At 38.6% G+C, this 14,971-nt stretch overlaps 4 protein-coding genes across 10 annotated transcripts in view; 2 read left to right on the top strand and 2 right to left on the bottom strand.

Annotated features, from left to right (window-relative positions):
- The window catches only part of LOC102228648 (carbonyl reductase [NADPH] 1-like), a 31,835-nt gene extending 30,742 nt beyond the window's left edge, over positions 1-1,093 (bottom strand). The window contains exon 1 of the mRNA XM_023327475.1: positions 732-1,093. Coding sequence (XP_023183243.1) covers positions 732-756 — 25 coding nt within the window. The 5' untranslated portion in view covers positions 757-1,093. The remainder of the gene's footprint in view (positions 1-731) is intronic.
- Positions 181-5,271, top strand: setd4 (SET domain containing 4). Of its 4 annotated transcripts, XM_014472693.2 has the most exons (13): positions 182-276; positions 1,110-1,197; positions 1,274-1,369; positions 1,501-1,538; positions 1,800-1,888; positions 1,966-2,202; positions 2,380-2,439; positions 2,509-2,638; positions 2,744-2,918; positions 3,343-3,421; positions 3,772-3,852; positions 4,486-4,609; positions 4,684-5,268. In XM_014472693.2, the coding sequence occupies exons 2-13, from the start codon at positions 1,122-1,124 to the stop codon at positions 4,858-4,860; spliced, it is 1,362 nt and encodes a 453-aa protein (XP_014328179.1). In that variant the 5' UTR covers positions 182-276; positions 1,110-1,121; the 3' UTR covers positions 4,861-5,268. The 4 variants fall into 4 exon arrangements, with proteins under 4 accessions (XP_023183240.1, XP_023183238.1, XP_014328179.1 ...); XM_023327472.1 differs by having other exon boundaries at positions 181-276; positions 2,380-2,638; positions 2,852-2,918; positions 4,684-5,270; XM_023327470.1 differs by having other exon boundaries at positions 181-276; positions 2,380-2,638; positions 4,684-5,270.
- Positions 5,272-5,345: 74 nt separating this feature from the next.
- Positions 5,346-13,252, bottom strand: cryzl1 (crystallin zeta like 1). 2 transcript variants are annotated; one of them, XM_005809526.3, is made up of 13 exons: positions 13,058-13,252; positions 12,199-12,276; positions 11,238-11,310; positions 11,072-11,116; positions 10,132-10,200; positions 8,269-8,402; positions 8,075-8,186; positions 7,928-7,948; positions 6,861-6,959; positions 6,659-6,774; positions 6,455-6,560; positions 5,875-5,920; positions 5,346-5,767 (listed from the first exon to the last, which is right to left on the bottom strand). In XM_005809526.3, exons 1-13 carry the CDS (start codon positions 13,121-13,123, stop codon positions 5,671-5,673), a joined length of 1,062 nt encoding a protein of 353 aa, XP_005809583.1. In that variant the 5' UTR covers positions 13,124-13,252; the 3' UTR covers positions 5,346-5,670. The 2 variants fall into 2 exon arrangements, with proteins under 2 accessions (XP_005809583.1, XP_023183242.1); XM_023327474.1 differs by lacking the exon at positions 7,928-7,948.
- Positions 13,253-14,100: 848 nt separating this feature from the next.
- itsn1 (intersectin 1) overlaps positions 14,101-14,971 on the top strand; it is a 67,854-nt gene continuing 66,983 nt past the window's right edge. For all 3 annotated transcript variants that reach the window (XM_023328072.1, XM_023328071.1, XM_023328073.1), the window contains exon 1: positions 14,101-14,266. The gene's annotated coding sequence lies outside the window, so the exon portion shown is untranslated. The remainder of the gene's footprint in view (positions 14,267-14,971) is intronic.

Genomic DNA, 14,971 nt, shown 5'->3' with positions numbered 1-14,971 from the left:
ATGATGTCTGGAACGAGGTGGTTTCAAAGTCGCAAGTCAAACACCGCCTAGTTCAACCGCACATGACACACGACTTGTAAATCGTGGAGAAAATGAGAAATATTCGTTTTTGCGTTCTGTTCGGTCCGAAGCGCCTGAGCATGCGCATTTTAACCGTGTGTCGGCGCTGATGGCGGCCAGCAGTACTGCGCAGCTTTACCACGCATACCCGGAAAAATAAACATGCAAAGAACCTAGCAAAGCATGGATAGAAAGTCCAACATTGTTTCTTGACCAGTAAGTGTTTTATTAATGGAAACTCAATTAATTTAACTGCATTTATGAACAGTAGCTGTTAGTGTCCGTATGATATGTTATAAACCAACACAAACTGAGACGGTTTTCATTTAGAAATTTGAGCTCCAATTATACGTGGTGTTGTTTTTGTGTCTCATAGCTTAACATGGACATAGCATACAACTTAATCTAGTCACATTAAATATTAGCGCAGACTAATGAAGCATACCATCCCTTTAATAGACCCAAAGGCAGAAAAAATAAATGTAATTGTTAAGAGTAATCAGAAAGTAAGTATAATCCCTGGAACATTTGAAAAGTGATAAACACATCATAATTCTCATTATTTCGTCCTAGAAAGAATGTTGCCTTTACATGAAGTGAATAAAACAACCTCGGTTTATATAATAACAGGAGATTTCTTAAATATGATGCTAATCTGAAAGAGTACATACAGTAATGGTCAAAACCAGCTCGCATTATCCTCTCTGTTCAGAGCGTGTTGGGGGGGCAGCCATGTTGGATTTCTGCCAGACAAACCTTTAATGGCAGTGTTACTATATGGGTGGTTTGAGCTGGTCAGGTCTAAGTCCAGCAACGTAAATTAAGGACAGTAATGTAGCCGGTAGATCTAACGAATGACAACAAATAATGTTTGGTAGCATTACATTTAGCAGGACAGTTTTGTTATTTGGTTCTGAGTCGCATTCATTCTCTGTCTGCACACACTGACCTGTCAGATGGAAAAGTGAGAGACTTTTTAACTCTTTTAAAATATGATGAACTTTAGTGTAAGTTTAAAATGTAATTATCATGCTTATTCTTCACTTGAGCTGGTGGGAGCCATGAAAGGTTGCAGGGTTAGAGCTGGAAGAACTGTGAGAAAGAGGAAACGGAAACGTGAACAGTCCGTCCATTCAGGTAGGAAAAGAATCACTGCAGTAAACTGATTCATCACAGAAACAGAAACACTCTTCATTTCCCTCTGATGTTCCAGTCTCTCTAAGTCATCAGCCGCAGTACATCAGCCTGATGAGGTTTCTCCACCGGAGAGGATTCAGCTCAACGCTGCTGCAGCCTGCTCTGTTCTCTGGTACTCCTGGCTGTTGGATGAAGTTTTATTTTATTTTACATATTTAAAGGAGAGCTTCAAAAATGTATTTACCTGTTGTTTACAATGATGCAACCTGACAGTGTGTGTTTGTTTTCATTGTTTTCATTCAGACACAGGCAGAGGACTGCAGACTCTTCAAACTATAATGGTACTATTTTAATATGTTTGTAATACTATAATTTCCTTCCTATTTAAATAGTCTAGAACAATTTCACATGTTTTCATGGTACGACCTTAAGATGGGGTGTTTTTGAAGATAGACTGAGACGAAATATGTTCTAATTGTCAAGTAGAAGAAAAACGATACATGGCTTCTTTTTCTTTAGCCCCCTAAACAAACAGTTGCCTTCAAAAACAGCTGATTAGTGTGGAGAACCAAAACTGACACATTTAAAATTTTGCTCATCAGCCAGGGGAGCTGGTTGTTTCTCTGCCGGAATCCTGTCTACTCACAACTTCCACCGTTCTCAGTAGCTACCTGGGAGAGTACATCAAGAGGTAAAGATGCAATATTGCTAACTTTGTCATAAATGGGGGGATTTTATTTGCAGTTTGAATCTTTATCTTGTCTGTAGTTGGAAACCCCGCCTTTCTCCTCTCTCGGCGCTTTGTGTTTTCCTGGTGTGTGAGCGCCAGCGTGGGGAGGCCTCTGATTGGTTCCCGTACATCAACGTGCTGCCCAGCTCTTATGCCTGCCCCGCGTGTTTCTCAGACGAGGTGATAGACGTCCTGCCGGCCGGCGTGAGGAGGCGGGGCTTAGAGCAGAGGGGGGCGGTGCGTGAGATGCACTCCTCCAATCAGGAGTTTTTCAGGTGAGTTGAGCTTCGTTTTCTGTTCAACTTTGGGATGCTTGATTTCGCAGTGTGTGTTGGTCTATACATGACATCCCAGTAAAATACATTGGTGTCTGTAGTTGTAGCGTGTTAAAATGTGACAGTTAAAGGAGTATCAGTGGTTTTGCAAACATCTGTGTTTGTTGATCTGTACAGGACTCTGCAGCCAGTTCTGAGCCGACCCACAGAAGATGTGCTGACATATGAAGCTCTGAGGTACACAAACACACTGATGATCACCAAACCTGGTTCAGTCTGCTATTTCAGCTGTTGTGACTCCTTCAGGTGGGCTTGGTGCAGCGTAAACACGCGCTCTGTCTTCATGTCCCGGCCATCCAGCTGCTTCCTATCTGGACCTGATACTTACGCTTTAGCTCCCTTCCTGGACCTCCTCAACCACCGCCCTGATGTCCAGGTAACGCGGACATTTTCAACATGAATCACTTTTGATTTCGTGTCGATACTCGTTTTCCATCTGAACCATATTCATTGTTGGGTTTATATCATCTTTTCCCACCAGGTAAAAGCGGGTTTTAATGAACAGACAAAATGCTATGAAATCAGTAGTGTCTGTGGTACACCACGCTATGAGCAGGTATTCATTAACTATGGTTCCCATGACAACCAGCGCCTGCTTTTGGAGTACGGATTCGTTGCCATGAATAATCCACATAGCGTCGTGTATGTGGAACCAGGTAAGTCGTAAACATCAGTAGAAGGTCTGGGTCTAGTCAAAGGCAGTATCATAATAAATAATAGGTTTTATATCAGGGTGCACCAATAAATCAACCTCGATTTCTTAAATTTTGGGTGATCAGCTAATACTTGCCAATCAAACCCATCACAACCACTGATCTTATCAACCTCTGCAAGTATCTGAAGATCAACTACTGAGGGATTTTTTTGCTATATTTAGTGACTTTGTAGACAAAAACATCAGTATTGACCAAAAGGTAAGTGATCAGTTGGAAAACTACAATCGGTGCACCTCTACTAGTTTTGTAGTCTGCTAAGACAATGTTATAATATCTTAATACTTATAATTAAAGTAAAAGTTCTTAATGGAATAAATTTTACGCAGCATCCTAAAAATGCTAATCTTTTACTGTGGTTCCTCAGACTTACTGTGTGACATTTTAAGAGGTGAGAAGAGTTTGGATCAGAAGATGAAGTTCCTCAGAGAGAATCATTTCCTTGAGTAAGTCTGTGCCATAAATGTTTCCATGTTTCATTGCTACATTGACTTGTTTAACTGGTTTACATTGTTCCATGGAAAAACTGTAACTCACCCTCCTATGAAAGCAAAACACCGACTCTGACAATGTTTTTAAAGAATTCCACCAAAGTGGGTGGAACAGCACTGTTACGGTTTTAGATTAAATATTGCCAAACTAAACAAATGTACACAAAAATATTACATTTTGCACAGAAACAATAAAACTGAACCCTAAATAACCTATTTAGACAGTAAACTTTGAAGAAGCAGATATTAAAAGATTTTTTTATTTATTTAACAAACTTTCATTTATTTCTCGTCCTTCCTGACAGGAATCTCACCGTGTCCAGTGAAGGTCCCAGTTGGAGGCTGATGGTGGCTCTCAGACTGCTGTCTCTGCCACAAACACTGTAGTATGATGACCTTTTCATCTGCCAAACAAACTTCATCCCACAGGGTGTTGGTGCATTAAATTTATGCATCTAAAATTAATGCCTTGAAATGTCATAAGCTAATTTTAAGAAATGAATTTGGCCTTAAATATGCTAACAAAATGTAAGATTTCAGATTATGGCGTAGTCTTACATATACTATGTAGATGTTTTTTTCCTTGGGACTTTTCTGTTGAACGTTTGAGTCGCTCACAGACATCTCCATTGCTTTCTGTGACTCAAAGTGGTTGCAGCTACTGGTAACTAGCTGCTAATATACCTTTGCTATATATTTATAGTTAGCAAAGGTAAGTGATAGCTAGGTTTCACTTGCCAGTGATAGAAGCAAGACGCTATCTGGCTTTCCTGCATAGGTCATGGGTAAAAAAGCTACCTAGATGTTTTGCCTCTACCATGGATAAGTGATAGCTAGCTAGCTTTTTTGCAACATAAGTCTTAATTTTCATTCATAACAGTCTTAAACAATCTTAAATTTGAGTTGATGGAACCTACAGAAAATCTGTCAAAACAAATGTGGTCTTTCAATCACAGTTGATCAGCTTTCTTCTTGACCCAGCTTGTGTGATAAGTTTTGGTTATATTTGTGTTTTTCAGCCACCTGTGGAGGTCAGCGCTGCTCGGTCAGGTTGTTGATGAAAAGACAGAAGTGAGAAGCAGCCAGACAGCCAGGACTTTATGTCAACAGCTGCTGAAAGATACACACATAGCTCTGGATAAGGTGCACATAAACACAGATCAAAGTATTTCCTGGAATAAAAATGGGACTGAAATGTTTCATCTTTCTGTGTTTAGATCTCCCAGCTTCTGGGTCAGTGTGGGGGGCCAGTCAGGGAGCAGCTGGAGGTGGTGAGGGAATTGCGCCAGGAGGAGAGGAGGATCTTGGAGAGCTGTGTTACAGCTCTGAAAGACTCTGTAACTCTAGAAAAAGAGACTTCCTCATGCAAAGCAAACGTTGGAGCGATGAGCTGACACCTTACCGGTCTTCTGTTCACACAGCTGCTGTATCATACTTCTTCCTGCCCACAAAGCTGCTAAAAAGACATTAAAAGTGCCGGTTTGATCCAAAGATTATAAGAAATAGTGGTGCACCAATTGCAGTTTTCTGGACAATCACCGATCTTTACAAAATCCTGACCTGCCAATTCTGATTTGGCTGAAAAGTTGCTAAAAGTCTGAAAATCAGCCACAAAGTGTTTGGTTTTGTGGATACGATCAGTTTCTCATGTAGAAATCGGCCGATCGCCAATCTCCCAAAATGAATGATATATGGGCCAATTTAACGGTGCACCCCGAAGCCTCCATCTGTGGACCTCCATCACAAGACATCAGAAATTCTTCGAAAGTGCCTTTCAAAAGTATTCATATGCCTCAAACATTTTTTAAATAAAATTTTTAAAGAATGTAAACAAAAATGTTTGTTTACGTTCAGCAGTTCTACAGCAGACACTACTGCCTTTAATTTTTCACATTCAATTTTATTATGTTACCAACATAGTTTAAACAAATATCCAGAACAAAACATGCATTTCTTTCTTGGAATCTGTTAAAAAGAACATTGATTTAATAATATTATTTCTTATTAATTTCCATATGGAGAAATGCTGAAATACTGCTGTCTTAATGGGTTCCAACATTGTGCAGTTCACTGAAGTGTCGGCTCTGGAAAAAAGAGCTTTTAGACGTCAGTGTAATTTTTAAACTGCTTTTAAACGACTTCATTCCCACTGTGAAGTAGGTAAAAAATTTGGACCCAGAACTGAATGAGGGGTTTTTTCTCGCCTAGAGCTGAACGACGGCCTTTTTCTTGGGATGACGCTGGACAGTCTCCATGGCAACTGTGGCTTCATATAGAGGAACAGCTTCCTTCATCTGAGGTCTGCAGGGAAGAGAAGCCAGATGTGATTATGTTGAACATCAGTCAATGTTTTCTGATATTTTATATATCGGGATAAAACACACAAATGGCATGTTTTTCAAAGTTACCTGAGAACTCCAGCTGACATCTTCTCCACAATGTCTTTTAGAATATCTAAGAACAGCTGTTAAAGACTTTATGTACAGCCCAGGTCAGAAGTTTACATATGCTAATTATTAATTTTTGGCCTTTAAGAATTCAGTTGAACAGCTTTCTGAGGGTGGAAAGCTTTCACGAGAAACAGGTCTCAAACAGGATCTAGCTTTTTAGATAAAATCCACAATAAAATCAAACTTGTGAAGCCAATTATTGTTTTTAACTTTAACGGGTTAAACTATCTATAATACCCCCTGCAAAGGTATGAAAGCGTACATACTAGCATGCAAGCATGAGCAGATAAAAAGAAAAAACATTGGCGAAAAGCGTTATGTTATTTAATCCTGTTCTCTACGTACCTTCAAATCATTACTCAAAGCTGGCCTATCCATCATAATCCACTTAAGTTTCAACTACTATTCCTTGTAAATTTCTATATAATTTTGATGTATTATTATAAGAGAATGGTTCTAATGAATCATTAAAAGCCCTAAATAGTTATGAGATGAATGCAGGTGATGAGTAGAGGCTGTAGATATGAGGACAGGATACGGAGGTACCGTCCTTGCTGAGCCGATGAGGTCGTCCAGACCTCAGGGTTGAGGAAAGACACGGAGGCAGATTTTAAATGCAGTAACCTGCAATCTGGAGGATCCAACTGCAGACAGAACAAACATTTCATAACTAACATGTTTATGTAGAACTTTAAAGCCTAAACTAACAAGAGCTGCCTGGATTTGACTGTAAGCCTGTTACCTGCAGGTTTTTGTGGGAGGTGACCCAATGCCCTCCCACTCCGAGCACACTGATGATATCATGCTTATGGGGGAGTAATTTCTTATCCTCCTCCTCTTCGTCTCCGTGGAGACAAACTTTAAAGAAAAAAGGCCTATGTTTCATTATTAAAATCATATTTTAAACAAAGACATGGTCATCCTGAAGAGAATTTTCAGTTCACCTCCAGAATCCACAACTATATCCACTCCCAGTCCTCCCGTCTCCTCCAGAACCACCGACAGCAGGTCCGATGATCCGTTATGCACCGGAATCACTCTGGCTGTATGAACAAAAACAGAACCGCATAAAACACCGAACCACTCTGGCTGATTCTACAGTTCAGCATTCTCTATACCCAAACATTTTGACACCAATGTTTTGATAACGTTTGCATCCATTTTCCTGCATTATTGTTAGATTATAGTTAATTTAAGTATGAAAAAAAAGCAAAAACCGGCAATAAAAAAAGAATAAGAAACTTTAGGCTATAAAAGTTTACCTGCATACAGTATATGATTCTCTCCACGTGGTGGCAGTAAAATTTACATTTAGCACATTTTCATCTCTGGGCTTCATACATAAAATAAATATTAGGCATTTTCAACAACTAAGTTGTTGAAAATAAAACAAGTTAATGTGTCAGAAGACATGAACAAAAGGCACACCATTAGTTTTGTCAGACATGAGCAATCCTGTAGAGAAGCAGCCATACAGGTACATCTGAGAAACATTTGGATATTCTGAAAACCGGCAATATTTTTGTTCCTTATTTCAGAAAATGAAACACAAATTTGATATAAAGTAAAACATTTCAAGCCTTTATTTGACATAATTTTGATGACTTAGAAAAATAAAAACTCCAAATTCATTGTTTTGTAAAATTGTAATGTTACATAATGATAATTTACAAAAGCTTTTTAGATGGTGAAGATTGTTGGCTTGATCAATGTCAATGCCAAAGAAGCTGGATAGTCACACAGTTCTGTAACTAAGCATATTCGTGGAAAGTTAAGTGGAAGGAAAAAGTTTGGTAGGAAAAGAAGCATCAGCAGCAGGGACAACAGCAGCAAACATCAAAATTACATTAAATAACAGACTGAAACATTTCACTCAGTGTGTAATAAGTCTGTTAACATAAAAGTTTAACTTTCTAAAAATAAAGAAAAACTATTGAACTATTTTACAAAATTCTAATGCTTTGAGATGTACTTGTAGGATTTTAAAGCAAAAGACAGAAAAATATCTCACCTACTAAAGGATCTTGAACGCCTAAGGAAAATATGAAGGAGAGAAAAGAAGTGAAGGAAACAAATACACAGCTTGGAAGTGAAGGAGGAAAATCAGCAGTTGACAGCGACAGGAGGTGAGGTCGTCAACGCGGTGGGGGATACAAACCTACGCTGGGCCGAAGCTGCTCCAGGAAGGCCTGTTTCTGCGGCGAGTGTGACGTGGTGAGAACCTTGACTGCGTGGTAACAGGCCAGCTGGACGCACATGAGGCCGAAAGGCTTGACAATTACAGGAGATGAGACCGTTACTAAACCACACCGCCCCGACAACGCAGTTCATCCTCAGACTGACTATACGTACACTGGACCCGTCCATCACCAGGAGTGTGTGTCCAGCTGCCATGCGGGCGTGTGTGTGTAGGGCAGTGTAGGCACAGACGCCGTCACGCAGAGCTCCCGCCGCACACAAAGAGCTGAGCTTCTCTGGCTTTTGAACTGCAGAGAACAAACAAAAATATGCAGTTTTTACCATGCTTTGCTAAGGTACTCATCCCTTAAACTTTTTTTTTTTTACATACTCAATCATATTAGGAATTTTTTGTGGCTGAACACGAGAAAGCAGATCATTTTAAAGTGGAAGGAAAATAATGCATGGTTACATCATGTTAACACCAGATGCTTCATCAGTCCTGAGCTACTCTATGTGTGTAACATACCAGCTATCATTAGCATTTGTAATTAGTTTACATCATATTGGTGCTATTTTGGTTATTGATTTTACCTTGCAGGAGTACCAAACTGAAAAAAATAAATGTGGATTTTGAAATGCAGAGTGGTATTTAACTGTGTCATAAAGTTTTAACTATGTGAAAGTAATATCAGCTGATTGCCCCGTGTCATACCATTTAGTTTGTATTATAAATGTTATTTTAAACATATACATACATTGTATCATGTTAGTTTGGTGCTTTTGGGGCCCTCTGGTGGGCCTTGGACTGGCACTGCATGGTGACATACACACATACTCTTTCCAGTTTTGAATATTGGATTGAGATTTGTTCCTTGGTCTTCATAATGCTGTTCTCTAACAAACTTTTCAGGTTTTCACAGAATAGCTGGATTTATACAAAGATTAAATTGGACTCTATTTACCACTTTGGTGGCTTCTGAAAGCAACAATTTTTAATTAGGGCAGTAGTGATCACTGCTAACTAAAGAGTTAAGTTCTGCTAACCATAAACTATTAACCATAAAAATTAGTTGTACTAACCATAAAACTCTATGCCAACAAACAGAAGCTAGTGCAACAGTGCTAAACAAACATGGTATTCAGTGAAAGCTGGGTTAAAACTATACCAGTGCAGTAATTAGCAGAAGCTAATGTTAAAGCGCTATACCAACACAGTATTTAGCGGACACCAACGCTAAAGTGCTTCAAAGTATGAGAATGAATATAAATGACTACTTGAAAAATTCTTAACAGACGATATCCAAAACGTAAACACTGATGTCCAGCTTATCTCAACTGAAAGTTTGTAAAACAACCAAGCACTTTAGAATTTATTCAGAAAAAAATATTTAGGGAAAGTTTAGTGTGCTAAACATTTTCAAAATTAGCAAAAGCGCTAAACAAATAAATTAGCTTCACCTACACTGCTCATTAGCAGAAGTGTCTGAGTGTCCTTATCCATATGCATTTGATAGTAATGCAGTAATTTATGTTGGTCTATCACATAAAATCCAAATAAAAAAGCACTGAAGGTTTTAGTTGTAATGTGACACAATGTGAAAAAGTTCAAAGAATGCTAATACCTTGCAAGGTACTGTTTTATGACAAGCAGGATTTCTGGATGTCAATATCAGGTAGAATTTCCTTAATAATAAATGTTCCATTTACAGACACCCTTTCTCAGGTACTCTATCTGGAAGTGCTTGGGTTATAATATCTGATGTCTCAGACCGGATGGAGTCTTTGGACTCGAGGTGCTTTCAGTTTTCTGTCAAACTGCCAGCTGAGCTTCACTTTAGATTTTAAAGCACCAAGACTGCCAATAAAAGACGGACGAGGAACCGTTTCATAACATCCATTTATCCCACCGCCTTTGAACGCAGCCAAGAGGACAATTTCGCAATTCATCTATGAGCTGACCTCCTCTCAGCTTGTGTTCTTCTGACTGCTTAAAGCAGATTTAAAGTAAAAAAAAAAGTTCATCAGTGCATTTACCTATATAGTACTCATCTATGTCAATGACTTCACAGAGTCCAGAACAAGGTGAGTCCAGAGGAAGAACTCCTGGAAAATGAAAGGAGGAAAAATTATGACTAAAAAGTAAACTCAAAAAACAAAAACCACAACACTACACAGGAAACTAAAACCAAAATGTAAAATGGCCTATTTTGTTTTTAGAATAGAATATGCTTTATTGATCCCCATGGGAAAATTGCTTATTAGTTGACAGGCTACTCCATCCAAGGTGTTAAGTATTAATAATAAAAATATAACCATAAGCGATAAAAATGTATAAAAACTAAAGTATATAAGCTGAACATTAAAAAGACTTGTGGAAAACTGAATCCTCAACAAGAACTGGAGCCGCAGCAATCTTCTACAAAGGCATCACAAATATTCAGATGACACAGAATCATTATGAATTAAAGTATTTAATTTCTTCAATTATCTATTTAAATGTTTACATAAATAAATGTTATTTTTATAGGTTTATTGAGAATAAAACAGCAGGTTTAGCTAAACCAGCTGCAGTGCAGACTTTGGGTAGGAGCTAAATGTGGGAGGAGTTAAATACTTGAATTTCCATATAATCTGCTTTTGATTCCCTTTTAACGCAGTTAACCCCTCATTACTTTGAAATCAAATCCATAGTGATGTACAATACTGTACATTTTAGATCCGATTCGATATGAAGTGAATACAGGACCAGTATCACCGATCCGCTAACATGGTTTTACTCCCATTTAATTATTTTTGTTAAAACCTTGGACAGATGATGGACAAATAACATAGTAACATTATAAACAAACAATAGAAAAACAAAAGTGTGCATTTTGTCCTAAATAAAGTACAAAAAAAATCATATGCTATCATTTTCCCTTTTATTCCTCACCCAACTTTAACAGGCCAAGTTTAATTTAAAAGCATTTCTCACCTACAACCTCGTCCTCTGGTTGAAAGAAGGTCACTTTGGGTCCAACTGTGGGGGAAAAAAACACAGACTGAGCAGTTCAATTCGTGGACAGAAAGCTCCCTCAGACCACACATATGTGTGTGTTTGTGTATAATGTAAGATTTGCTCAGTGAACACAGTTTGATACCTTGAAGGACGACGCCTGCCACCTCTCTGCCAACAGGAATGAAATCCCTCTGGATCCCCACTTCCTGAATCAACTTGAGGAAGACAGATAAGTTACTTTACTGCTGATTAATTCAGTCATTAATGGGCAAAGAGTAATAACAAAAAAATGTAGAAAAACAAAAGTAATTGACATCTATTAGGCACCAAAGGAATACCAAGCAGTGTCACTTATTTTTTCATCTTTCTCCTAATTGATGAATGAAATCATTTCAAAATTGTTTTTTGTATTTGTTCAGCTAATCTTTACTCAATATTAACATTTGTTTTATGATTAGAAACATTTAAGTATGACAGAAAATAGTAAAAACAGAAATCTTTATGGGATCAACCACATTTCACTGTATTTCAGTGAATGAAGTCGGAATGGATCTGTGAGGATTTGGATTTTGTGTTTTTCTCAGTTTATTGAGTCTGTGTTGCCACGGCCACCCCTTGATTGTTCCCAGTTGTCCCTCATTACGCTGATAACTCCTTGCGTATTTAACCCCACCTGTGTCACCTGCTCCCTGCCAGATCCTTGTCATATGTTGTGAGTCTCTAGTTGTGTCCTGTTCCAGTGTCTGAGTTTCCTTGCCTCATTGCTCACTTGTGCTGGCTGGACCTCTGTTCAACATGATCACCATTAAAACCATCAATTACTCTACAATCTGGGTCCACTGCATCTATCCTCCACCACTGATACAGCAAATCACGACAGAATCATTCTTATGTTTTGTTCCCCCTATTTTTCTTCGGCAAACTATGATCCCAAAACACAATAACATTTAAAATGCATTCCTTGCTCTCAGCAAGGGGTGCAGTCTGGTTTGGAGGTGTGTGCACTTGGAAAGAACAAACATTTATGAACAAGCAAGTTTCCACAAAACGTTTTTAAAAAAGTAGCTTCTCATCCAATACTTTACAATTAGATTTTTTTTTACCTTGAAGTCTAGAGGGCTGAGTCCACATGCTTTGACCTTCATTCTGACCTGATGGCTGCCTAAAACATCTGGGAGAGTCTGGAGAAAAACAGAAACATCCCAGTTAAAGATGCTTGTTGTGATCAGACAATAATAAGATACCTGTTTATCCTACAGTGACAGTGTGAAGTCTACATACACTCACCAGGGCTGTAAAACTTAATTTGGGGATATCAACCTTTTTCTTTCTTTTTACAGATTAAATTATGTAAAAATAATACTGCCGCAAGCAGAATTGTACTAAAATTAAAAATAAATTAGGAGCCATAACTTCAATTTATAGTGACTTTATACAGTGAAAAATATGCATACACCCCACAGTAGTATTTGGTTTAATTTTCCTCATCAAGTTGCAATAGCCATCGACAAGCTTCTAGTATCAATCAGCTAATGAATTTAAATATTGGTAAAATAACAAATGCTAGTTTTAGAAATTTTACCGCCTTAATTGAATAATTTGCATTTAACTTTCTCAGCAAATGTGCCAGTAATATTTGTTTTGATTATTTAGCTCTTTCGTTTAATATGATTTTTCACCCAAATGCAAAACAACCCCACACCATGATGCTCCCACCACCAGGAACATTGGTCAGAACAGGGGCGCCCAAAGTCGGTCCTCGAGGGCCGGAATCCTGCACGGTTTAGTTCTCTCCCTTCTGGTACCAACAACCTTTTCAGCATGTCAAAGTTCTTAGGCCTTCTAACGAGCCATCATTGGATCCAGATGTATTAAACCAGGAAAGGAACAAGAACAGCCAGAGCTTTTTAGTGCGCTGAGGTCTGGATTATTAATAATGTATGAATTTAAAGCCCAACTCACCGTTTCCTGAATTACAAACTTGGGCTCAGCGTCGCCCTCTGCAGCTCGGCCGTATAAACCTTTCATGTCGCCCCGAATTTAATTCATGAACAGAAACGTCGACCAAAATCCTCCAGCTTTATCTACATCAGAAGCAGAAAACACAGATGCTGTTTATCAGGTCCTGTTTGATTTGATCAGCTGATCTCTTCTTCTACTGCGGTGGCAAACTAAAGCAATGACAACACCGCCCTCTACAGGAGAACGCCACAAGTACAATTTATTGATGCATTTTAAACTTCCAGGAACCTTTAATAAGCTATTAACAAACCTCAAAAATATTTCCCACAGTTTTGAAACCGTAGAACTATTTATTTTTATACATTTCGAGCCTTTCCATAATGTGCATAGTAAAGACAGACAATTTCCACCCCAGCTTAACAAATACAAGTGACATTTGGCTGCAGATCATCATATGTGTGAATCAGAAGATGGACTAACTTCAACCACACTACCTCAACATTATGAATATATTTGTACTCACCAGACACAGGAAATCAAATGCTTTCAATAACTGATCAATGGTGAATGTGACCAATGTGCTGTAATTGTAATAGTACAATTACAAGTCCAATTATTAAATTCTCTCCATTTTTTATTCCAAGTGTCAGTTAATAAATTTGCGAATTTACACAGAATAATCCAATTCGGCGTTTTCTGTATTACACGGTACGTCATATGTACTACTACATACATAAAAATTCACATTACAGCTAAAATAGAAATCCGTCAATCAACATTTTCGGATTCTTATTAGACCGAAAATAAACTAAAACTTACCAAGCCTTTTTAAAAATTTCATTTTGTTTCTGTATCCATAAAAAGGAGATTTTTCTGGGTTTTGTTTAGGAAACAACGGACTTAAGGAGCGCTTCTAATCCCCTTGTTTTACCATATTCATATGGCACAGGCGAAGCCAAGGCTCTCGCGATATCGCTTAATACCTTCCAAAAACCAAAAATCAACGAAGTCTCGCGATATTTGCATGGCGTTACCCCATTTTCCAGCTGTCCCTCACTCGGTCGGGATTTCTGAACCACGGGAGAATCACCGGAAAGGCTTTTGGTGATAAACCGCCGCATTTTGGGAGAATACATCACAATTTATGGTTACACAGACACACAGAGAGTTACTTTCTAGAGCTTTTAAAGATGGAAGCTGAACTATGAGGTAAGTAGAGACTGTAGAGAGTGGCTGATGTGAAAGAATGTCCCTCAGCGGGCTGAGCTTAGCCTGCATGCTAATTCTACTGATAACGGTCAGTTGGCCAGTTTCTCTTTTACTACAAGGCGTAGTTTACTAGTTTAAACGCTAAATTGTCATATTCGCTGTTTTAGGTCGTGCCTGATATATATGTTACGACGAGAACAAGATTGTAAAGTGCTAACAGTCATGGAATTAGCCACTATGCTAATGTAAAATCACTGCATCTCCTCTGTGACCCCCCTAACACTGACCGGAGTTACTGACGGCTAACCTCTGGCTCGATAATGCTCGGTCCCAATAGTCTCATAAACTGACCACGTTACCCTATTTAAGAGGGAAAATGTGTGGACTTTTTCAGAGGATATATTGTCTGTACTAATCCTCCGTTCGCAAATATAAATAATGATGTTAGTCTCAGCTGTCAAATCCAAAGAAAGCTCCGAAAACCTTCTTAAAACCAAAAAAGCTGTTATAGGGGTTTAAGACCATTTGTGAATCGAACTGAATAGAAAAGAGGAGGCGAGAATCCGTTCTGGTACTGTAAACGCTCCCCCCTCACAAGAGAGCTGGGTACACTCCCTTTAAGCCTCACCGATGTGTAACTTCATCGGGTTCATGGGGGATAGGAGGCTTACAAAGCGGAGTCGGTCAGAGCTGGTCTCCATGGTA

This window comes from Xiphophorus maculatus, chromosome 22, assembly GCF_002775205.1.
Source record: "Xiphophorus maculatus strain JP 163 A chromosome 22, X_maculatus-5.0-male, whole genome shotgun sequence".
Lineage (NCBI taxonomy): Eukaryota > Metazoa > Chordata > Actinopteri > Cyprinodontiformes > Poeciliidae > Xiphophorus > Xiphophorus maculatus.
This window is presented reverse-complemented; position numbering and strand designations above follow the sequence as displayed.